Source organism: Mauremys reevesii, linkage group 8 (assembly GCF_016161935.1).
Source record: "Mauremys reevesii isolate NIE-2019 linkage group 8, ASM1616193v1, whole genome shotgun sequence".
Lineage (NCBI taxonomy): Eukaryota > Metazoa > Chordata > Testudines > Geoemydidae > Mauremys > Mauremys reevesii.
Window position 1 is genome coordinate 95,435,956 of NC_052630.1, and position 25,464 is coordinate 95,461,419.

At 40.7% G+C, this 25,464-nt stretch overlaps 2 protein-coding genes across 4 annotated transcripts in view; one reads left to right on the forward strand and one right to left on the reverse strand.

The window, feature by feature from the left end:
- The window catches only part of FYB2 (FYN binding protein 2), a 44,044-nt gene extending 20,648 nt beyond the window's left edge, over positions 1 to 23,396 (forward strand). For 2 of the 3 annotated variants that reach the window (XM_039486407.1, XM_039486406.1), the window contains exons 5-20: positions 1,878 to 1,978; positions 2,871 to 2,902; positions 4,060 to 4,091; positions 5,837 to 5,927; positions 6,314 to 6,458; positions 10,318 to 10,444; positions 10,541 to 10,584; positions 12,127 to 12,196; positions 13,690 to 13,782; positions 16,438 to 16,466; positions 17,438 to 17,498; positions 18,114 to 18,203; positions 20,914 to 20,998; positions 21,886 to 22,042; positions 22,211 to 22,244; positions 22,720 to 23,396. In XM_039486407.1, the coding sequence (XP_039342341.1) occupies positions 1,878 to 1,978; positions 2,871 to 2,902; positions 4,060 to 4,091; positions 5,837 to 5,927; positions 6,314 to 6,458; positions 10,318 to 10,444; positions 10,541 to 10,584; positions 12,127 to 12,196; positions 13,690 to 13,782; positions 16,438 to 16,466; positions 17,438 to 17,498; positions 18,114 to 18,203; positions 20,914 to 20,998; positions 21,886 to 22,042; positions 22,211 to 22,244; positions 22,720 to 22,726 (1,198 nt within the window). In that variant the 3' untranslated portion in view covers positions 22,727 to 23,396. Of the gene's footprint in view, positions 1 to 1,877; positions 1,979 to 2,870; positions 2,903 to 4,059; positions 4,092 to 5,836; positions 5,928 to 6,313; positions 6,459 to 10,317; positions 10,445 to 10,540; positions 10,585 to 12,126; positions 12,197 to 13,689; positions 13,783 to 16,437; positions 16,467 to 17,437; positions 17,499 to 18,113; positions 18,204 to 20,913; positions 20,999 to 21,885; positions 22,043 to 22,210; positions 22,249 to 22,719 lie in introns of those variants that run through there. The other variant, XM_039486408.1, reaches the window with a different exon arrangement.
- Positions 1 to 25,464, reverse strand: part of PRKAA2 (protein kinase AMP-activated catalytic subunit alpha 2) — a 92,525-nt gene that overhangs the window by 1,075 nt on the left and 65,986 nt on the right. The window lies entirely within an intron of this gene.

The following is a 25,464-nucleotide window of genomic DNA, read 5'->3' on the forward strand; positions in this document are numbered from 1 at the left end:
CTCCCATGGAGACACCCAGCCTGGGAGAAGAGCAGGAGCATGTGAACCGGCTACCAGGGTAGCATGGGATACAAGACAGGACAATAGCACCTGGGCAGAGGCCAGGGGGTGCACACAGGGCACCAGCCACTGATGTGGGTGATGAGACAGAGCTCTGGCACCAGGATGGAGGACAAACTCGTGGGGGTGGGGAGGTGCACAGGGTTCTTGCTGCTTCCCGACCCCACCTAAGTAGCTCTCCCTGCCCCTTCACAGGGAGCTTCTCCCCTCCCCATGCTGTAATTTAATCCCTAGAGCATAGCCCAGGGATAGGGTGCATTAGAAATGAATGCATAAAGTGACTGAACAATTTGCATATGAGAACTACATGCTGCCAAGTTTGGCTTGATTTCTGGTAGATCCGCTAATAAAATGAATAGGGTGTGAAGGGGAAGTTTGTTCAACAGTGGCCCAGACTTGTTTTTTTAATAGTTCTACCTCTAGCACTGACTTCAGTATTTTAATTTCTCTTCTTTTCTTTTTACCCTCTGATTCCCTCCCCCCCGCCCCGCTTAACTGATAGGCAGGAAAACATACTTAATCTTTGCTCTGTTCCTACTAAGCTTAATGGCACCGTGGTGACAGCATAAGAGTTCCAGAAATGGTTTTCTGATGAGCAACTTGTGTTACGGTATTTTGTCAGTTGGCTTTCAATAAAAGAAAAAGTTTTCTAATGTTTTTCCATCCCTGTGTCACGCTCAATGTGCACACTCCTATAGCTATCCAATTCTGGCATTTTTAAAATGCCAAGTGCAAAACCTTGCCAGAAAATTGCATTGACGTGTAGAAATCAGAAAATGAAACTACCTGTTTTCTGTGTGCTCTCAACAAAGCCTCTCCCACTTATACTGGTTGAGAGTTTGTTAGAACTGGACTTCAAGCTGTGTGTGGTTTCTCTACTCCCTACATCCTAAGCAAAAATGTCTATGGTTCAGTGCTTCTATTCAGTTTCAGTGGTGGAGCTGCAACTTCTGCACCTGGCTGGGCCCCACCCCTGCAGAGAATTATCAGTATGTAGCAACCCAAACAAACTAATCACACTTTAAAGAAGCAATCTGCATGCTGAAGTGCAAAAGTCTCTGCCGTTCTTGTGGTCGTTATGATGTATTTGTATCCTCCTAGGAGCCCTGGACCAAAATCCAGTTGTGCCAGGTGCTGTACAAATGCAGAACAAAAGGACAGTCCCTGCCCCAAAGAGATGACAATCCAAGTATAAGGCAAAAGACAACAGAGAGTTACAGACAGACCAATGAGGGAGTACCAGGAAACACTGAGACACTATTGGTCAGCATGACAGGCAGTGGACTCTGTGCACAAGTAACCTAGTAGCATGTTGTAGGCTCATCCCATCAATACACTGGGGATTTCCATGGATAATTTCCCGAGAACATTAGTGTGATTTAGTCTACTGACTGGCAAGGTTTGGTGATGCACAGTGTCTATGAGCTCACTTCAAGTGCAGTGAATGTTGATCACTAAGGGAGGCTTGGCTGCTGCCTTTTGTTCTGAACCCAGGTTGAGGGGTGGGGTCGGGGGATACATTGAGGTTTGTGTCTACACAAAGCCCAGTAACAATGGGCTTTATGTGGCCAAGGTAAATTTCAACTGAAGTTATCCGATGGGTGATTTTAAATGTTTAATCACAACCTGCTAGAGCAGATGTAGCATGAGACAGTGTACATCTTAGTGCAGGCCTCTTAATTAAGAGAGAAGTTCCCAGTAATAATTCATTTTCCATAGATTGTATGCCAAAGTTCTTCAAGATCCATTCATTTATCTTGTAGGATTTTTTTTAAAAAACACCGTTTCCCCCGCCCCTTTCTCTCCTCATTCTCTAGTGCTGAATCTGAAGAATTACATAATTATGAAGAAACCATATCGTACGTGAAACAATCTGGGAACTCTACAACCTCGTGTGCCATTCAGGATATCGCTGACTGTGAGTCTGTTAAATCAATTAATATAGGCAGAGTATGGGGGGGTCTAACTACTTTTTAAAGAAATGGCATTGTTCCTCCTAATCTGTTAGAAGCTCAGTTGCATGTCTGAGTTACCCTCTTTCACAAAAATGCCCCTGTTTGTGACTAAAGGTGAACATCCCTGCTTTACAGCCTAACCTATCCTCTCCTCTTTGCCACTCGAAGGAAACAGACTGGTGTGTGAGACTGAAAATGTGTAGAATGGAGTTATAGGATCATGGTGGGGGAGGCTGAAGGTAGAACTGCAATGGATAAAGTCATGTGACTAGTCATGTAGAAGTGCCGGGGCAAAGGAGGAGAAGTTAACTTGGCACACTTCATCCTCTTTTTTTGGGGGGGGGGGGAGGGGAAAGAGGTGCTACTTCCAATGCATGGAACTCTTCCATTCCCTTATGACTTACGCCATCTTCATTACCCTCTACCCCATCCCACCTCCGTTTTGTCTGTCTTGTTCTGTCAGGTTTATTCTTGTGCTTTTTTTTTTTCCCCCTTGTTCCCCTTCCTGGTGGTTTTTCCTCCCCATTTCTCTTTGGCAGAATACAACTTATTTGCTTAGGGTTGTGTTTGGGACAGGCCAATTGTACTTGATCCAAGGGGTGTGAAAAGATTGAGCTGACAGGGTGTGAACCAATCCTCATTCAGGGAACTGACTGTTGGGCCACTGGGCCCTGAAAAAGTGGGTGTTTGCCCCCATGTAGCCTAGAGTACCCTTGGCTGATTTTTTTTGGGCCAGTCTTCTCTATAGCCACAGTTCCCTTTCACAGGCTGTAGTTCAATGGCATTAAAACCGTGGAAGATTGTATATCCCGAACATGCTAAAATGCAGTAATCGTTTATAAATCTTTATTCTAGTATCTAGCACGGGAATCCAAGAACACAAAAAGGTACGTCATCTTCTGCAACCCTCACCTGACATTATAGATAAATCTGTAAGACATGATGGTGCTATGTTTTGATGCCTTAGAAACTTGTGACTATCACATAATAGGCTGTTCTGTGGGGACTCTGGAGACTGGTGTGCCCATCCTGTGGGATCTATGGAACCAATTTCCTTAGCACCTTCTGAAAATCCTAGCCTCACGCTTCTGATGTTTAAAGAAGTAGTGATACAATCTAAATTTAACAGCATGTTTTATATCAAACAGGTCTTGAGTAAATCTCTGAGAGTTTTAAAATTCCATAAGGGAGATGCCTGTATAAACCTCTGTCAAAGATTGGAATGTGCTGGTAATTCTCTACTCAAAAGCTTGATGGCAAAAACAGTGTTCACACTTCCTTGCCACAGCAACGTATTTAGCCGGCGGCTGATGGGTATGGAAGAAAATAATTGAACTGGTGTCAGAAAATATTTCTTATGGATGTGATTTCATGTTCCGTCACACATGAAGGGAAATCAGATGGGGCCATAACCTCTGAAATTCTTAAGTCAGATTCCAAATCTGGGCAAATGACTTTTTGAAAGTTTAAAAAAAAAAAAACGCAAATAAGCTTTTTTTTTTATCTGAGTGAGATCCAGTTTCAAATTTTAGTTCTGAACTGAAAAATGATCAATGTGTCCAGGAAATATCATCATATTTCAAATGGCTTATCTATAATGCAGTCGAGAAGGAGTTTGGGCTTTCTTTATTTCTAATGGTCAAAAAAGCTAATTGTATTTAGAAAGGTTTTATGAAACAAAACTAATATTTAAAAGATTATACCCAATCTTGCAAGCACCTCAGCACATGCTTGACTTTACTCCTGTGAGTAATTTCACTGAGCATTAGCTTGCTTATTTATTTATTTATTATTATATAAGGAATTATTCAGGTCAATATGCACATCTTTTACAGAAATTGCTTTTATTCTAGAAAATAAGGGAAAGATGCTGCTTTTAACTGATCATAAAGCTCATTTCTAAATGCAGGCCACTACATGGGTTAATATTGTTTGTACAGAAACACACTTTAAAATATCAAATATTGAGTGGCATTGTGTAAAGCTTAGCTTCTTGCCGAACAAGGCGTAATAAGTGAAGGTTTTTTACTTTCTTTTTCAATAGAAGCAGAAATCTTTTCTGTTTGGCACATCCAGGTAACTTCTTAATTTATTTGAATCCCTTTTTATTTCTGCTCCTCTAAACAGGTTTAGCAAAGGAAAATGACCTTTTTAGCTCTGTAATAGACCTGGGTGAATAACCTATGAGGTATTCACAGAATATTTTATTTGAGAAATACAGTGAAATTCCACAAACACACTTGTGAATACAGTTCCATTTTCTGGCAACTTTCAAGGTTTCAAACTTCATTTTTGTTCTGCAGGGAACAAAAACAAAACCTCTCAAAAGGTTTTGCAAAAAGCTGAATTGTCAAAATGTCCTTTTTCTCTTCTCTTCCCTTTCCCCCGGGAAACCTGAGCTTTTCAATGTGGGAATGGGAGAAAGACTGTCTCTAGCCTAGGAGACCCAGGTTCAAGTCTGTGATCTGGGCTGACAACACTCAGCTCTGTCAGGCACAGTAGGAACTCTCCCACCACTCTCTAGAAGTCAGAAAGCCCTGAACCCAGATCCAAAACAACTTGAAATGAATTTTTCATCCAAACTGATGTCTCCACAAAACATTTCAATTTCATTTAATTGAAAATATTCCAAACTGCTCTCCTTAGGAATTACTTGTCCAGCTCTAACTAGATGTGATGGAGGAAAAAGGCAAGTTTGAAGTTCACCCTGAACCTATTTTAAGAGTAAAAATACATACTTCAAACACTGCAGTATATGTAATTACTGTAGCTCGGTAACCTGCTTGCTTTAATGGAGATTGCTGTAGCATGTGATAAATTGGATTATTTTTGTTAAATGTGTAACTAAGGAAAAAAGCAATCTGGGAATAGAATGAGGAGAGACGTTGCATCACTGGAGTGGCTTGATTATTCAGAGGGATACCAAAATGATTTCACAAGTAAACATACATGGAAGTGGGCTTTGGGATTATGTAATAGGATGGGAGGGCAACTGTAGAGAAGCTTGTGGAAGGGATGGTGTAGTCAGGGAGAGTTCTGATGGAGTCAGGAACCAAAGAGGCTGGGCCGGCTCTAGGTTTTTTGCCACCCCAAGCAAAACAAAACAAAAAAAACCCCTGAAATGCCGCCCCAAACACATGCTTGGTTTTCTGGTGCCTAGAGCTGGCCCTGCAAAGGAGGAGATGGAGGCTGCATGAAGGAGAGCAAAGCTGTGCCAAATCAGAGTGTGTGAGGGGCACTGAAACAGAAACACATCAGAATTGGTTCACCCATCCGAATACGTGTCTGACGTGGTGATGGGAATTAAACATAAAGTGAGTCAGTCGAGCTGACTAGATAAGGGAGAGGAGACAGAAGTTGTGTTTTTGATAACCCAGAAGGTCATTGGCTATGGGACTGCCTCATCTTTCTCTTTCAGCTATTGTGGGTTTTTTTGGTTTATTTTTTGTTTTTTTTAGTTGGCAAGACTTTTCTATATAGTTCAGTGTTACTGTAACAAAGCTGGACCAGGGTCAGCCATATGAAACCACCCAGGCGAGATCATCAGCAATGGATCTAGTTTATGTGCTGTCCATTATCAAAAAGTCCATTCCTCCTAGCTTGCTGTCATTTAAATTGTGAATAGTGCTGTGAATATTATTGCTCTGGGTTACTATCTGCTCTGTCTGCATGTTGTAGCTGATCCAGATTTTAGCGCTGGCATTATGGAATATAATACACTCTACAAAATACAGCCTCATCTCTCTCCTAACAAGTAGAGTAGGGGGGAAATGCTATGTATCAACACATACATCTTAGCCTGGGATTGTCTAATATTTCAGCACTGAAAGAGTCACAGAGAATGAAAAAAAGGAAAAATTGAAATGGGATCTCGATAGAGAGAGGCAACAGCAAGTGAAGAAAACGACCAAGGTAATATATCATTGAGGTGCCCCTTGTATATTTAGGAGCAGTGTTGGGGTGGACGATGAGCGGGACTAGGGTATGATGCAATTTCTGTTTTTAAAGCACAGTGAAACTAGCTCTTGGCCCAGGGATTGGAAGCCGTCTTTCATCTCCCAAATGAGGATAGATTACGGAATTTTAAATATTTTTTGTTTTCTCCTGTTCGTGATGATAAATGTTTAGTAATATGACATGACTGACACTACATATGTTTCTGAGTTGCATATAATCTATTACACCTCTGTTCTACATAGTGGGTTAATAGTTGAGCTATAATTTTTTTTTCACATTGCTTGTAAATTAGAAATCTGACTCAAGTACTACCCTAATCACATCTACATTTCTCTCATTAGATTAGTGGTAGTGAGGATATGCTACATGAATCACAAATACATCAAGACAATGAAGGTGAGAAGAACAAGCTACAAGTTAAGCAGAGAGATGCAACTGACGTCATCCAAACTGGGAAGTGGCTGGCAAAAGATGAAGTAGAACATTGTGAGTATCCCATTGCCTTTGGTTTATTGTACTGTTTCTTCAAACTTCTGTTCCATTTTTTACCTAAAATCTCTTAGGCCTTGTCTACATGAGAAAGTCACACTGGTTTAATTTAATTGGTTTAAAATTACACCTTAAGTTAAAGTAGCACAAAATGCTGCATGGTCATTAAAATATATATATTTGTGTTTAAGACTGTCTGTTCAGATTAGATTGTCCTGACTTGGGAGTGTTGAACAGAATTGTGCAAATAAGTGATTTTTCAGCTCTCTGGAAGTTTTTTGGTTTGAGTTGAATGAAAACCAAACATTTTCAGTGAATTAAAAGTAAGCTGAAAAAAATTTCATATCAAACAAAATGCATTTTTACGTTGGGCATTAACTTAAAAGCAAAGGAAATGAAGGGCTCAATTCACAAAACTGGAGCTCATGGTGTCCCCTTTCTGTGGAGTAACCATGGTACTTACCTGGGATATGGAGGACTCTGGGTTTGAATCCCCACTCTGGAGCTGGTACTTGAACTCAGGTCTTCAACATCTCAGGTAAGTGGCCTAAGCATCAGGCTATTGGATGTTCTGAGGTGGGACTCTGGCTTCAACATGAGAGACATTCTACTTTGTATAGAGTCCTTGAATAGTCATTGGGGAAGAGAGCAAGAATGATGCTATAGGCTGGTGGTTAGGGCACTCAGCTAGAAGGGAGGAGAGCTGAGTTCAAGATCCTACTCCAGAGCATGGATTCAAATGTGGGTCTTCCACATCCCAGGTGAGTGGCCAAACCACAAGGTTATTGGGTATAAGGGGGATGGCATCATTACCACCACCTCCTCTGGGTTTTGTGAATGGCACCAAAGTCCCCTTATGAATCTAGGCTTAAGCTTTTTTGGTTGAAACTATTTGGCAAATTCATCACAAATTTAGAAGCAGCAAAGAATCCTGTGGCACCTTATAGACTAACAGATGTTTTGCAGCATGAGCTTTCGTGGGTGAATACCCACTTCTTCGGATGCAAGCAGAGGGAAATTTCCACTGCTTGCATCCGAAGAAGTGGGTATTCACCCACAAAAGCTCATGCTGCAAAACATCTGTTAGTCTATAAGGTGCCACAGGATTCTTTGCTGCTTCTACAGAACCAGACTAACACGGCTACCCCTCTGATACATCACAAATTTAGGTCAAATAGCTTTAATTGACCATATATAATTTTTTTTTCATTTGCCAACCCCCCCCCCCCCCGCCAAAAAAAAAAACCCCACACCCTAGTCTAAAAAATTGCTCCCAGATTTAGTGTGGAAATCCATCTTCTCCTATGGGAAACAAGCTGTCACCTCCCCACTATTGTCTGTGACTGAAGTCGGAAGAAAAAAAAATCATGGGAAGATGGAAACTATTTGGGCCTGAATATTTTTTTTTTCCAAACTGTTTTTATTCCTCTGACTAGTGCTTGCTGGCATGCTTTGTTCTAATGACTCTCAAAAATAAGGAATAAGCCCTTATTTTCTTCATTAGCAGACCTGGAGTGCTAGTACATTATTTGGGCTTCAGTTATCATCTTAAGCTATATAGTTGCCAGATACTGTCAACTTACTTTGGTTTGTAGTGAATGGGGAGCATATTGCTTCTTTTTAAACTTACTCTGTAGCTTCCAAGTCTAAATTGGTTTTACCTGTAAGTAATTATTTCAGTTCATTCCTGACAGCGATAATATTTTTAAACCACTCTGCTTAACTTTGCTGCTACGGACAGTGACTGTTCAGGATTGAGCTGTAGATTATGATTGATCTCTTGAATGGCTCGAGGTAATTTTGGATGGAATTTTCAGTATTGTTCGAGGCCGGCCTATCTCTGTTAATCCATTGATGTAAATGGGAGCACAGCAAGGCCAGTGCTAGGTGCTTTTAAAAAAACAGAGACACCAAAAGTGAGAAGTTAGTTTTGCTCCAAAGCATTGAGATTAAATTCATAATATGGGCAGAGATGTTTCAGTGTTGCATATTTCTGGTGTGGCAGCTGAGCATGGATGCATCCATTTAAAAATACTAGTTGCTTTTGGTTTTGTCTCTTATGTTTCTTTTGTTAATTCAACCCTTTTTTTCCCCCTTCAAACTCATTAAAGGCCTAACTAGGCTTGGCAAGGTGGTCAATTGACCGCTTATTTGATCACTGTCAAATATTGTCATCTATTCCAGCAAGGATGTCCTGTTGGCAGTGGCAGCCTACCCCTTTTTTATTTGCATCACGGTGCCCGTCGTCTTACAATAAAACCAACCCCCCCACCCACAACTCCATTTCATTGTTTCATATTTTTCTGAGTTACTGAACTGAAATTGTATTAACTTGTCTTCTGAAATTCGGCATAAGTATTTCTCTAAGGCCAAACCTATTGGAGACCATAAAGTCTTACTCTTTTTTGTTCTAATAAATTAGTGCTTTAAAATGTCAGAATGGTCAAACAATATTTAACCAATATTTAAGCCTGTAAGAAAATCATGGGCCATAACCCTGAACACACACCACAGGGTTTTTTTTTTGTTGTTGCTACAAATTTGAGTAGTGTTGGCACTGCAAGCTTGTGTGCCACGTTGTAATACCCTTCCCTCAAATTTGGCCTAGCTTCTCTCCATGACAGAGGCAGCTGAGCCAGATCTGGGTGATCGGAGGGGGGGATTACAAACTGGTGAATGAGGTAGCAACAGCACTCAAATTTGGATGGCTGCCGCTCAGTCACACTTGCCTTCAAGAGCCATTGGGATGTATCTGTGCTGCTGCCCTGCTTAAAAGGCAGGCTGCCTGCCTGGGAAGAAGATGCTGAAGCTTATTGGGTGGGTGAGCACCCAGGGGTGGTGAATCCATTTTAAAAGCAAGGGGGGGAAGTGAATCTTTTTTTTTTAAGGGGGGGGGAGGGAAGGGGAAAGCTCAATGGTTTGAGCCCTGGCCTGCTAAACCCAGGGTTGTGAGCTCAATCCTTGAGGGAGCCATTTAAGGAACGGGGGTAAAAATCTGTCTGGGGATTGGTCCTGCTGTGAGCAGAGGGTTGGACTAGATGATCTCCTGAGGTCCCTTCCAACCCTGGTGATTCTGTGATATAAAGGCAACCTGTTTTTTGTTGGTTGTTTTTGTTTTTTTGATGGAATTTGCACTGAGCACACCAAAACTTCAGCTTCAACAACTGGCTGCAACTTTTGAACCAAAAAAAAAAAAATCCATACTTTTTTGTACAGCCTTACATATACTTGACTAGTAAATTTACCAATACATTTTTGACTAGTCAAATGACCAACCTCAGACCTAAGATTGCTGGAGGGGTGCCTGTTGAGCTGGTGATTATAACTTTTTTTACGTAATTGAAACAGTTCACACACTTAATTGTCCTAGTTCAAAGTATAATAGACATCAGCGAAAATCACAAATGAGACTTTTTTATTCTTTTCCTCTACTGTGATTTGCAGGTTTATTCCCCAGGTTTAAGTAATCTATCAAGCCTTACTCCCTAAACCATATCAACCCCACCAAAGAGAGTACTAATTCAATCCCTTCATTTATTTCAGTAAATGCTCATCGATTTGTTTTTTTTTTATCCTATTTTTGTTCTTGCAGTTGAAAAATTTCACAGTTGAGGGCTTCAGATACTGAGCAAACTGGTAAATCTCTAAAATAAGTCTTTAAGACTCTTTGCTTTCTTTCAAGGCAGCTTAGAGCAATCAAAGACCCTTCTTAACTCCTAGAACTAAGGAAGTTTGGCTTCCTCTGCAGCTTATTTATTTCTTGTGACACTAACGTGAATTATCCAAGATGATCATCCTTGACCCGATAGTAGGTGATCAGAAGAGCTTCTAAAGCAAGATGCTGTTTCATTTTCAGCTCGCTATGTGTGCGTGGGCGCCTTGAAAGCGGATGAAGACATGGTGGCTTTGAGTCAAAGGATTCTGAAGCCAGTGCCGACATCAGAGGATGTGTATGATGATGTAGAAGAGATAGAGCGTGCCGTGTGAGTATGTGCTAACGACTGGGTTTTGAAATGTTTTCGAAAATCTTCAAGACAGTAAACTGATGTATCAAACTGTCTTGACACTTCATTTTCCAGGAATCAAGCCTCTGATGCCTTTACCTCGTTCACTTCGGATAGCTGTAAGTATGGCAGAGTTGGGAAGTTTGAACTTGGGGCTCATTCGTTATGTTGAGGCGTACCTCCATTTAAAAAGGTGCGTCTTGTGCCTGGAGTGGAGCAAAAAGGAGTTGCACATGGCCCTTTGCTACACTTGAACCCCACACTATAGTCCAGTCCTCTGCCAAGTTCCCAGTCAGCCCAGGAAAGCGGGCAGAGCACTGGGATCTCCGCCAAGACAATGAGGAAAGAATTCTTCCTTTACCCCTAAGCTGCGCATTGCAGCTGCTACTGCAGCCTAAGTGCAGAGTGGACTCTGACTTCAGTGTTATAAAGCAGTGGTGATCCTGGCTTTAACCCTTAAACAGTTCTGCTGTGCTTTGAGAGTGGCTTGGTTTACACCTTCTGCGTGGCCTCTCCAAAACCTGCCTGTATTCCTTTCTTTTGTTCCTCCTCCTCCTCCTCCTCCCCCATCCTGGAATTGCACTGGTTTCCCCTCCATGTGGAAACCTCCACATCCATGGAACCAGGGACAGGATTTTCCACCCATATATTGTTGAAGCTTCACTCAAGCTCACTAGGCCGTATGGATCTGCTGTAGTAAATTTCACCCGTAAGTGCCTGTCTGTACCCATTTTAAGCACTTGGAGTTAAAGTTGCCACGTCCATATTAATAGGAGTCAAAATCACAAGTGTCATCATTAAACCTACCACTTTTCTGGTGGTGTGATAGATCTTTCCTAGTGGGATTCATAGTGTGATGTGACAGCAATCTCATGTTAGTCAAATATGATCCTAATAATGTCATTCATTGGATGAATTTTGATAACCTAATAAATCTATCCCCGCAGCTCAGATGCAAGATTTGTTTATGTCTACAGTTTTGGCTACCTGATTTTAATACATTTTCTAACCACTAGAGCACTAGCAATTTAAAAAGAAAACAAGTTTACAAAGAATAGCCTGTGCATTATATTGAATATTCCACTGTTAGCTCATGTATAAATACAATGAGTGTTCGATTCCTTTATTGATCAGTACCACTCCAATGTTGAACATTCAGCATTATGGCAAGCTTACATCTGGGAATAAATGGTCTCTTGTAAATTTCTGTTGTACTTTATGCTGCAGGCTAGGGGGTCTGACTCCCAGCTTGCATAGACAGCAGAGTTCTGGTGGGTTTGTAGTCTAGGGTGACCAGATAGCAAGTGTGAAAAATCGGGACAGAGGGTGGGGGTGGGGGGAATAGGCACCTGTGTAAGAAAAAGCCCCAAATATTGGGACTGTCCCTATAAAATCGGGACATCTGGTCACCCTATTGTAGTCTGGCAGCTAGCTGGTTCTGCAGCAGCTACACTTCTGTGTTTCGTGTGCTAGCTCAGATGTGCGCTAGTGTGAGTATGTCCACTTGAGCCGGGAATCCCACCACTAGCTCATATAGGCTATGGCTACTCTGTAGTGCTAAGTGGGTCTCCTGTTCTGGAGTTCCGTTTGTTCTGTTTAGCAGATCTTGAAGATTGTTGCCACTGAATGTGATTTGTGAATAGATTTGTCTTGTTTTTAAGTTTCAGAAAACAAGGGTGACGAAATATATGAGGATATTCATAATGGGGATTATAATCCAATCAAACTGGAGTGAGTTGCCATTTATATGCCTTCAAGCAGCTGAATGCACTTCTATGTAATCTTCCTGTTGACTTTTGGATATAAGTACATGTTTTACAACTGTAGAAGGGATATTGATTTTTGTTATTTATTGACATTAGCTGACATTTACTAACTGCATTTCCAATCATTAGCTCTGTCAGATCACTCTGTGTGTGGAATGAGGCTTCATACACCCTTCCACGGTGTATCTGACTCAGCCCTTGACCATAGCAAATGGTGAGGCACAGCTCCACAAAACTTCTTAAAAGGTGCACCTGATGCCTAGTTTTTATACAGCAGAATGCAGAGTTATTTATCTTGTGCATATGTATCTGCTCCTTTCCCTTATGGACGTGAAGAGTAATCGCATCTGCATTTAAACCTAACTTGCATCTTGTGTATGGAGAAAATATGGGAAGTTTGATGCCTAGGGGATGGGGGGTGAAAAACAGCAATACTGTTTGAATTAAAGGTGCACCTAGAGGCACCAAACAAGACCGTGGTCCATTGTGCTAAATGCCATACATGCACACCCAGTCCTTCCTCCAAAGAACTGTCGTCTAAATAGACACTACATAGTAGGAGAAATGAAGCTTTTGTATCCTCCCATTACAAATGGGGAAATGGAGAAATAGATTGTGACTTGCCCAAGATTGCACAGAGAAGTTTATAGCGGAGGTGGGCATTGAAACTCAACATCCTGAGTCTTAGTTCAGTGCCGTAACCACAAGGCCATCCATAGTCTTCCTGCCAGTACAATGGGCACCCGGTGCTCAGGGAGTTGTGCTCACTGTCTTTAGTACGTAATTATCTAGTACCTTCTATCTTGGTTCTTTTTAAACACTTCCGTATATGTCCACTATGGGAAATAAGCTTCGCAACACCCCTGTGACGCTGGCAAGTACAATTCCCTCTGTCATCAACATAAAGAGAATTTGTCTTGCCCAAGGCCATGCAAGACAGTGATCTGTGGTGGAGCCTGGAACAGAAAGAGGGGGTCTGACTCCCAGGCTTGGGCCTTAACCACAAGGTTGTCCTTCCATCTGTACCGTCTACCAGGAATGGTACCACTACCAAGGGAAGCACTGTTCCTTTTTATCAGAGATTTGGAGTTTCACGAAAACACTCAATTTCTGAACGTGGTAGGAGAGGAAATTGTCACTTTTTTTTTTTCATTAGTGATTCACTGGCTTTGAAAAATCCCATGTGTGAACTAAAACCAATGCAAGAGGGAATTTAGAATCAAGGCCCCAGTCCAGCAAAGCATTTAAGTTTAACTCTAAGCATGTGAGTCGTCCCCAGTGAGTTAAGCATGTGCTTAAGTGTTTTGCTGGACTGGAGCCTAAGTGCTTCTTAAGGTGCAATCCCTGCTTTCTGAATAGAGGATAATCTCTAGCACTGACAATATGGCAATTTTTGTGGGCATTCAACATTCTTAAGTCTAACATTTCCCCCCCCCCATGTATTTTCTTCATACCTAGGTTGGATAGAATAGAAAAACTAAAGCAATTTGGAAAGTTTTTCAAGAAAGACATAATTAAACCGAAGAATGCCAAGATGAAGGAAAACCGCCGGTAAGAAATGTCCAAACCGTTTGGAAAATATGCACTTTTCCTTTTGATAGTTCTGGACACAACTTGCTTTGGAAAATCTGCCCTAAAAGTCATTTATGATGACCAGCTGTTCCCTAGGAATTTCCATAATGGATCAAGCCTAGGGCGCATCTGGTCCAGTACCTTGTTTCTCACAATGGACAGGACCAAACGCTTCAGAAAAAGGTGCAAGAAACCCTGAATACGTCAATTATGCAATAATCTGCAAGTTTCTGCCTATATCCTAAATCATAGATTGGATAATGTCTTAAAGCATGAGGATGCATATGTCCTTCCAAACTGGCTTGGGTTGTGATGATGGTCCGGTAATCCAAGCAAGTTGAATGGATGTAGATCAATGAAGAGGAAAAATTAATTGATTTAATATTTTCCTTTTCCAGTTGGTTGGCAAACACCTTCTTAAATTCAAGTTTATAAAGAGGGGAAATTGTTTTTTGTTGAAACTGTATTATTTAGCACCCTTAAAGAATCCAAAGATGATGCTTTCCATTAGGAGTATGTGACCAGTACATCTATTCTGGTAATCTACTACTTTTAAATTGTTCTTGAGGCAGCTGTTTTACTCATGAAATATTTGGTTCCCTTTTGGAGTAATGAAAGTAGGAATCTAACTTCTTTCCCCTGTGCTTCCCCCCTCCCCCCAAACAAACAAACAAACCCACCACTGGGCCTGATCTGATCCAGACTTACAATGGTATAAGAGCAGGGAAGTTACTCTGGATTTACATTAGTGGAAGGTCAGAACAAGGTTATGTTAGTCTGATCCATCACTCTTAGGAGCACCAATATCAATGCCTTTTTTTCCCCACTTTTTGCCTTTTTAGGAGGAATTAAATCCTAATCATGGGTGCGGAGGCGGAGGGCAGCAGAGTAGTGATTTTGAAATCAGGGAAAGCCTCCTATATACTTCAATGGGTTTTTATGACAGACTAATCCATGACCTCAACCAAATCCTTTATTTTTAAAATGACTTAACTGAATCAAATACAATTTTTAATGGAAAACACAAGGGTGATATTAACTTTGTCAATGCAGAGTAGATATTGCATAGTTATTTTTTCCCATTCTGTGGAGAGCTAAGTAAAGCTCCAACTTCCTCTCTCTGCACCGCTGATGAAGCCTTGAAAAAGGTTGCATGTCTGTAGAAGACAGGCACAGCAATATGGTATTAGCAACACAGAGACCTGTGTGCGCTTATGTCACCTGTAGGTTGGGAAAGGTGGTACCTTAGAGAAGAAGACTTGCTTTTCACATTCAAGCTGGCAATAGTATGTGATAAGAAAGAGGAGACCTTTCAGTCTCTGGTATAACAAGTTAATGACACATGAAGGAATATGGTGTACCTTTTTATAGTGCTTTTTTGAGTCCTGTTGACTTGATATTCAAGATGCTGGCTTATTGGAGAGGCTCTTGAACAGAATTCCCCTGTGTCAGTTTCTCACTTCATGAATGCATGATGGTTGGCTGCAGAACATGAGGCCTCTTGACCCCTCTCTGCAAAATGCCTACCCTCAGATGAAGCAGGTGCACCATGGTGCCATACTCGTTTGGTTCTGAGAATGTCTGTCTGTCGTGGGATTTTTTTTTTCTGGTTTAAAGGACTATAGCTGTGTTTGGGAATGTGTAGTGGGAGCTACAGTCTGACAGCTGTCTGTCATCTGACAACTCTTTTTCTAAAAGCTGTCTGCTTTCCCTAACTTCAAGTGCTGGATATTAAGAGCAGTTGTGTACATAAGTGGCTGCATGTTGATTGAACAACTGGCACTTTTGTGCGTAGATAATATTTTGCACATGAAGGTGAACTGATTTGTGTGCTTTCATTTTCTAAAAAGGGAAGGTGTGGGTATTTAGTGGGTCTTTACATGAACTACAGGTACAGTATGTGTACTCGTGCACCATTTTAGGCTGTGTTGGGTATTTTATTTCTGTAAAAAGCTCTGATGTAAACATGCTTGCCTCATTTCTTTAAGTCCGTTCTCACTCTGTTTCCTCTGTTGTTTTCTCACTCTTTAGCATCTCCTTGCTCCATAACTGCTAAATTATGATCATCATAATCTACCATATGCTGCTTAAGCTTTCACACTATACCTTCTTGTATCACAGAGACGGGTTCTGAACACTGCTGTGGATCTTTTACGATGACCTCCTCATTAGGTCTTAATTACGACTGCATGTTAGCTTACGGACAGATGCATGGCATGCTGCATTCATTGACCAGTATGGGAGAAATATCTTGCCTTTCTTCTATGTTCTGGTCTTTGAATAGGCACTTTCAATTGCGGCGTCACCATAATAAACATTTTAAACTGTGTGCCTGCCTCTGTAGCTTTGGAGGTCTGAAAAGTGTTCAAGGGTATGTTAGGAAGACCCAGAATATGAAAGGACAGACTGACTCTTCAGGGATTTAATGGATCATTAGGGCAAGGGGAAGTGAGAACATAATTTCTTCTAAGACCTGTAGCATTCCAGAGCCTGAATGTAGAATCTTCCCTCGAGCCACCAGTACAGTTGCCATGCTACTAAGATGGCTGTTTTAACATGTTTGTATGCAATTAATTTTTTTCTCATGTGTTCTTTCTCTCTCCCTCCCTCTCCCTCTTCTTTCCCCCTCCCCAGCATATTGTCCAGTTCAGTACCAAACTTAGGTAAGCCATGTATGTGTATCTGTGTGATTACATTAGAATGTGACTGGAAAGAGGTGGCATGGGTATCTTGCCTTTTTAAAAATAGACTGTGTATTATAACACTCTAAAATTTGGTATGTAGCAGTGTTAATTTGAAAGACTTAATGTGGGCGTGCACTTGTGGTTTTGAGGTGGGGTATGGAGGTGAGATTATTCTCACGCAGATGTAAACTGTTTCGGTAGCCGTCTTGCTCAATAAAGCACTACAGGAGTTCTCTGACCGCTCTCGGAAATCTTTTGTGAAAGTTATTTCAGGCCTTGAAGGGGAAAGGGCCAGATTTGGATCTGGTACAAGTGGGAATGATTCCAGTGGACTCAACTGGATTGCCTCCACTTCAACCAGGTCTGAGCTGAGCCCTAGAATTTCATCCTCCTATCAGAACTCATGTACCATATTCTTCGGAATAATTTATAGGGCTTGACTGTGTCCCATGTGTACATTGGGGCTAATTCCTTAAAAAAGCTGGTCCAGTGCTTAGGGCACAAACCTGGGACTTGAGACCTACGTTCAAATCCCTGGCCTGTGTTATGCAGGAAGTTGGGGTAGATGATCATAATGGTCCTTTCTAGCATTAAAAATGTATAGATTTTTTTTAATGGAATTAAACTAGTTGAGAGCAGAATGGAACCCCAAACTGTTACATCCCAAGAACTGTAAATTTCCAACCAGAGCAGTGCACTCAGGCACAATGACACTCTTTCAGAGATGCCTATGGGTGTTTCTCCCTAGCCACTGGTGCCTGCTCATGGGGAAGCCTCCTTCCTTGTTGGTGCCTTGAGAATCCTTCATTGCTACAACATTTAGTTTCTTTGGATTGATAGTGTTTCAGACAGGCTAGGTGCAATCCCAGTTTTATTAGTCAGTGGTTTCAAATACTATACTCAGATGAATGTTTTCTGACTCACTGTTACGCTGAATGTTTTGATAACAGACGTTGTGTCCCAGGGAAACATGGCATACGATGACATTGATGTGGATCAAAAAGATGGAAAGTAAGTAACCCACTTTTACAAACGAGGACTACTTCTGTAATGTTTCTCCAAAACAGGTCCTTATGCTGCAAGCAACATTCCTCCAGAAATCCTGGCATACTATATTGGCCTTCAGACACACACTTTCACTGTACCTTTTATAAGCTAAGCAAGGTAGGGTCAGTGTTTATAGGAGTTCGCTAGGAAAAGCACTGGAGCTCTAGGAAAGGATGTTTCTGAATTGGCAGGTGGCATCCTAAAAGTGTTGTAAGTGAACCCTAGCACAGTGCTGTAAAGTGAAGCCTTGTCTCCTTGTGGCTCATGAAACTATCCATAAAAGTAGGGGATTTAATCCTCAATGTCCCCAGTCCAACTCTTACTTGTCTAGCTGCATTTTGCCTTCTGCAAAAATATCTACCTGTAATCTTAACTAGATAGCACATACTTCATTTCTTGGTCTTCAACTATTGAGTAATATTGATGTAAACTGGTATAAGCTGCAAGGTTCCTGCATTAAGTGTTTGTGTTTCAGTGGTGTGTGAAATTAGATTTTTTTTTTAAATAAAAAACATTGTGCCACCCTTCTGTTTGAAAAGGATTGTTATAAATATCATCAATTGTTCCCTTTTCCCCCAGAGAGAAGGATGACAAACACAAAAATTGGAAGCTAAAATTTCTGATGCCAAAAGATAAAGATCAAATAAGAAGCAGTGAAGATACAGAAAGGTAACGAAAGATCTTTATTTCTATAATTTTATTTATTCTTCACAATTAAGTACAAGGTGTCAGTCTTCCCAGTCCAATGTTATTTAAAGTTTAGACTGTGAGAGTATTTTATTAGACTTTGGTAACACTGAGAGAGTCTCTTTTCACTTTGCAAAATTTTGTTAGAACTGTCTACCAAAGTTTGCAGAAACTAGACTTGGAGGAAACTTATAACCTTGGTGTATACGTGTGAATGGGGAATTCTTCAAGGGCTTTCTCTCCCCAAGGTTTTATCCTGAAGTTTTGTAGCCGCTCTTCTCTCTAGTTGAGGTAGGAGTATATCTACCTAATGCTGTGCAGTGTAGTGGTACAGATCCTCAGTTTAAATACAACCTCTTTAAACAAGCATTCCAGACCAAAGTAATTGTGGTTGGTCTGTGCTGGGAGAAAACACTGGCCAGAAGAACTACCTCTTTAGATGTCTCTAGGATGTGCATACAACATAGGCAGTGTCCAAACAAGCACGTACCATGTGGCAAGCTGGGATTACCGTCCTCCAGTGTCCTGCACCGTAACTGTCTCTGTGTAGATCCTGCTGAAACACATTAAAAGTTCCCTAGTGCTCATTGATGTACTGATGCTTTAACCCACCATGTAAGATAAGGTGAGAGCTTTGGGTAAGCTTGAAAGCTTCTCTCTCTAAGCAACAGAAGTTGACGAATAAAATAAATTACCTCATGCACCTTGTCTCTCTAATATCCTGGGACCAAAATGGCCACAGTAACACTGCATTCAGTAACGTTGGCTTTTCCTACTGTGAAAACTGAAGTGAAATACCCCAAACTTTTCAGTTTCACTTCAAATACAAACATGTGCACAGCTCTAGGTAGCAACTAATATTCTGGGACTTTTAAACAAGTATTGCTACCCCTTCACAGGTAGCATCTTGATTAGCTGTCACTCTTATTCTGTTCCCACTGAGACTTGTGTAATGGTTAGAGGAAGACATGCAATGTAACTAACTTGATGAGATTTCCTCTGTTACATGGACATGGAGATTTTAGGGGCTGAAAGTAGCACAGAAGAATCTTGTTAATATGATTTTAAAATGCTTAGTCTTTAAGAACCATCTAATATTGGCTCTTATTTCCTATTTTTTTTAACTGAATGATGGAAAGTAGTTGAAGGTAAGTAACTTACAAGTGTGTCTTTTTTAGTTTTAGAATGTTCGGATGATGTCATCACACTGTATGTCCCTCCTTTCCAAATAATGGGGATCAACACTTGTACCTAGAGAATAATCTCAAACAAGGCAGACTTTAGTGGTACAAGATTTCACCCACAATTGGAGTTTTGCCAGTAGTTGTAGTGAGGCTGGGATTTCATCTTGTGTTTAAAAGCTTAAAGGACATTTAGCCCTATGCCACTGAAGGATATAAAGAGAGCACTTGCAACAACAAAAAAACTGAGCCCAAAATTCACTCGTCTGAGTTACTAGAAGTATAAAATATTAACTAGAGACTTAACGCTGAATTTCAAAGGTAAACTTCATTGACTAAAATGTAATAATAAATGTGTTCTAGAATGGCTATTGAGGTGGAAAGGGCATACTCCTTTTTCCATAGTTTACTATTTATTAATGATCCGGAATTGATCACTATTCTGGATCTTCGTTTCAAGACATCTTTAACATCTCTCAAATGCATGTGGAGGGGAAGATCCTGAGCTGGTGTAAACTGTCATAGCTTCTCAGATTGGAAAGGCTTATTAATTTTGTACCCTTTCTGATTTCTAATTATACATCATTTGATAGTGTACTAGGAAAGTGAGGCTTTCAGAGCACTATGCTTCTCCATTGATTAAAAAAGGGGTAATGATGTAGACTCCCATTCCCACATTGTGCCCCATTGACTTCATTTGGACTCTACGCAGATCCAGGAATTAAGTGTCCAATAAAATCTTAAATAGGGGAGTGGGGAATAGGGAATGGAAATTACTGAAGGGAGAAAGCTTCCCCACCTCCATAAAAATTACTAACTTAAACTATTTAAAATGCTCTCTAGTGACTGTATCCATAAAAAAGCATCGCTTTATGCAGGGGCGGCTCTAGACACCAGCGCGCCAAGCAGGCGCTTGGGGCGGCCGTTTCCCGGGGGGGCGGCATTTGGCTCCGGTTGAGCTCCCGCCGGCATGCCTGCGGCAGGTCCACCAGAGCCCGGGACGAGCGGACCTGCCGCAGGCATGACTGCGGCGGGTCCCGTCTTCCCGCGGCTCCGGTTGAGCTCCCGCAGGAATGACTGCGGCAGGTCCGCTCGTCCCGGGCTCCGGTGGACCTGCCGCAGGCATGCCGGCAGGAGCTCAACCGGAGCCGCGGGAAGAGGGGACCCGCCGCGGGACCGGGGAAGGGCGGCGCAGCGCTCCGCGCTGCTTGGGGCAGCCTACTTTCTAGAGCCGCCCCTGGCTTTATGCAAACCACAGGTGGAAGTGAATCTGTCACTAAGCCTAGGTCGATCCAAGCTGCATACTTTTGTGTTTTTTAATACACCCAGTGAGAAGACACTGACACAATCTGCTTGCTTTGTTCTTGCAAGGATTCATTCCGGACTAAATTAGAATTATTCAGTGCTGCGATATGCATTGTGCCGTGTTTCACGCTGCTTCACTCACTGAAGGATTAAAAAGGAGCTGCTAAGAATGTCTGTCTCCTTTCTTGATGCAATCTTTCCTCTAGAAACTTCTTCAAAGCCAAGAAATATAACGTAGACAAGAGAAAGAAGATGGCAAAAGAAGAGAAGTTATTTAGAGAGAAATTTATGGTATGTGTTCTTTTTCCTTCCTCTTTAAAGAAAATAATCAGCTGTGTGAGAGGACGACTATGGTTGTGTGTGATACTTAATAGATGAGCTACAGAAAGGGATCAGTCTTTACCCATGGTATGCTAGGATGTAGCAGCATCCTATATTCCAGATCTGCGGTTCAGTCCCTTTAAAAGGCCATACAAATCCCCTTGTAACCTAGTGTATCCCACAATCTTTTTCCAGCTGGGGCTGGGGGTCAGAATAGGGGTGGAATAGAAGAATCACCAGCTCCTCTTTCCCACCCCTAAGCCAACTTTTTGGTTCTAGTGACTCAGCAGGTGCAGTCTAACCCAGTTCCTTTCCTGAGCCACCTCTAGACTGCACCCCGCAGACTGAGAGATACTGATCAAAAGGACCTTATGTGGTGGGCTGCAGCAAATAACTCCGCGGGCCACATGTTTGAGACCCCTGTGTTAAATCATCTTTTTGCCCATCTCCTAGCCTGTGCAGGATTGTTTCTTAAAGCCCATTATTTAGTACTCTGTCCAGCCCATTTTTAAATGTCCCATGAGACATTTCAATCACTTTCCCCCAGGAGGCCGTACCATAGTTGTAATTGATCTCACTGTCTTGAACACTTACATAGCATTAAGGAAACTTACTTTCTTTTAAAATATGGTTTAATTTACTTAATTTTATCCTCCTTTGTGTACAGCCCTAAAAATTCCTCTCCTTCTTTGGGTTTTCACTGTCTTTAAACACTTGTAAAAGTTCTCCCCCAAAATCACCTTAATCATTATTTTACAAAAGTACTTCCATCTTCGATAGTTATATTTCTGAGATCAGAAGATAAATAAAGGGCCTAATACATCACTACATATTTTTTTATATATATATATTTTTAGTACAATAAGGAAATCACAATCATGAACACAGCAGTCGCACGCTGTTCTGTCGCAAGCAAAGGGAAACTTGATTTACCAACCACCACCGGAGAACAACTGGATGTTATTGACATCACAGAAAAGAATCAAGTAATATGTCGCAATTCTGAGGGCAAATGTAAGTTTGCAAGGCTTGCTTAACGACACAGGGGATCATGTTTTAATCAACTTATGTGAGACAAAGATATTTAGAAAGTTGCTTCAGGCAGTTTGTGATTAGCACAGCAAACAAATATACAAAGTTGCAGATTAATAATGTGTATGTTGATTCTCTTTTCCTCCTTAGATGGCTATGTGCTATTGAAGCATTTGGATTTCAGGTAAATCTGGATTTATTTGTTTTTTTACAATTCCTATGGCCAGAAACTCTTGCTGTATTGAAGTGCATATACAACTTCTATTGCTGGTGGGGAAAATTGTTGTGTTTTTATTTGTTGATATAAAAATAGTGTTTAACTCAAATATTTCCCTATTTTGTAATACTAAGCCATAGTAACTTTAAGCAGCAACTTAAAGCTGTACTAATGCTAGTCTGACTGCAGCTAAAAATATACTGTGCCAGCATACTAGACCAACGTAGATTGATGTAGTGCCACTGAAGTCAGGGAAGCTATGCCAATTTACGCCTGCTGACAATGTGGTCGATTTTTATATACGTTCAGCTTTAGTATTAAAATTTGTTTAAAAGCAGCAGATGGAAATAAGCAAATAAATGCAAATATTGCAACAGACAATTAGATGCATATTTTGGCAAGATGCCTATTACAGTAAAACTTTTTTTCTTTTGTGAGCCAGACATTAATATTGGTCATCTGACAGACAGCCTCGTCCTATGGAGTCTTGTGGTGAATCTACTTTAAGCTTCCTGAAGATGGTGCAGGTGTGCCTATACGTGCCAATTGTGGAGAGCGAATATGAATGTAAATTAGAAGTATGGGGTTTTTTTCCATTTAAAAGGATCTATATATTTTTAAAAGATGAAACACCCATTGAGTGTGTAATAGTGTACAAAAGGTAACTAGTGCAACCTGTTCAGTGAATTATCCCTCTGTTCACTTCTAGTGTTGCTTATTTTGTACAAGGTCTACCTATAGGTAGACATTCAATTACCTTACCTGTGTATTCTTCTACAGTGTATGTAGCTTAGAATTTGTAGGGTAGGATTCTTAATATTTACTAGGAATTCACTGGGCATTATGATTGCGTGAAGTCTATCTTCCGACACTGTTAAGAAAGTGACAGTAACAAATGTAAACTTCCCAAAGGAACTTTTGATGCACTTGTATGTAAATTATGGATTCTTATGACTAAGCTATGTTTTTGGATTTGAGCCAGATATTGAGTTGTGAAATATTTGGTACTGTTGTTGTGGGGTTTAAAAGCCATATTAATGGTAGAGAAGTTACTTGTATCGTTAAGTAACATGAATTTTACAAGTAGTTTTGTAAATAAAACACTAATGCAGAATTCAATTTATTATATTGATTCTTGACTTTCGAAAGCTAAATTGCTAAGCCTACTGGGGGTTAATGGCAGGTACCTAACTCCCATTTGACTTTCAATGGGAGGTAAGTGCCTCTGTCACTTGTGCATTTACAATCTGGCCCAACAGTAGGTGGTCACTGTTAACCATTTTTTAAATCTGTGTCTAAAACAAAGAAGGAATGCATCTACTAGTAATGGCTTGCTTTTGGTCTACCATGTAGTTACTGGTCCTAAAAATAATAGGTGTGGAATCTAGGGTGACCAGATGTCCTGATTTTATAGGGACAGTCCCGATTTTTGGGTCTTTTTCTTATATAGGCTCCTATTACTCCCCACCCTCTGTCCCGATTTTTCACATTTGCTGTCCCGTCATCCTAGTGGAATCTGATACACTTCTGTTCTAAAGGACCATGAGGAAATGCTGCTGAAAAGAATCAGACTACGGCTCTAACTCTGTGTCCTGTATGTATTAAAAGTTTTTCAAGATTCCATGGCATGAAAAACCTGTATCTGAGTCTGGAATCTGTTCCTTCATAACAGTAAGTTGAGTAGTCCTAAAAATCGTGAGATGATGATTTATTCAGAAATAGTTGTTTTCCATACCTAAGTGAATATGCCACAACAAAAATGCTGTTCACTCCACAGTTATTTCAAGCCTGGCATGGAAAGCTTCAAGAAAACAGAGCAAATATTTAGCATTTACTCAGAAGTAGATATACAGGGATTTTTATTATTATTTTAACATGTGGTTACAATTAAGTGTGCTGGCCTGCATTCATATTTACAAAAAAGTTAAGCATGCGCAGCTTTGCAAGGTTGCCAGCACAAATATTTAGACTTCTCAAAATCTAGATGGACTATTTGTGATGCTGAAGTGTTCGTCTGGTTTCAGAACAGATTGGAATTTGTATTACCGGTATGTCTTTCATCTACAGCCTTTTCAGTGTAACTATATTTAGCTAAGTTGCTAAAGCAAGTTGCCTATTGCTTTCTTATATAAGAATCTCTTAGATTTGGGATTAGCAATGCAAATGCATCTGAGTCTTAAATATTTTTAAGGTACACTGTTGGCCTGAAATATTTTTTCAGTTGATTGAAATCAGTAAGAAAAAAGAATTACTTGTAGTATTGTTCATTCTATAGTAATTAATATATCAGTTTTAAAATGAAGTTAACAACAAAAACTTCAAAGCATAGTGTGAAAGTGCAGCTGTAAAATACTTACTGGGCCAGATTCTCAACTTGAGCTCAGGGAGACATGACAGTTTACACCAGCTGAGGATCTGGTGCTGTTTCGTAACTCTCTGAATCCAGTCCTCTTCAACCTGTACTTTACTGACTTCAATGCAGGACACTGAGGATCGCAGGATTGGGCCCTAAATCACTATACGCCACTAGTAAAACTCTATCCCTTCAAGGCAATTAAAAAGAAAAATAGATTGTGTCTTTTTACAGAACAGCTTCATGTTGGTGTTGGCTGCAATGAACATGTCTATTCATCTTAGTGCAAGAGATTCTGCAACTTGTTAAAACAAAATGGAAACAGTCTCTACAAGGCATCAGTTTGCCGACAGATTCCAACATACTGTTCTGGCAAATATGTGCACTGAACAATAGCACTTGATGTGTGTGAGGCTGGTTGTGCATAAACTTCTGTACTGCAGACTGATTTGTACTCCAATGAATTAGGAAAATTGAATACACACAATTAGCTGTAATCACATCAGTGTGTTGCACATAGGAAACTATTTTAGAGATGCCCCCCCCTTTGTAGTTCTGTTTGAAAATTGATGAAGACTTAAAGTAAAATCTGTATAAACTTAAACTATGTACCCCCCATTTTCTTAAAACATAAAAACTCTTGGTAATATGCCAACCATCATTTATTGGTGCTGAGAGACAATCCAAGTTTCTTTGGCTTAGTTGTCAGTTCTATGGCCATGGAAACGCCATGTTCATGGAGCTGAGGAACTGAGAGGAAATCAAAATGCATGTTGTAAACTATGTAAAACCACTGGATCACCCATTCCATTCACTGCAATAGAGCCTCCAACC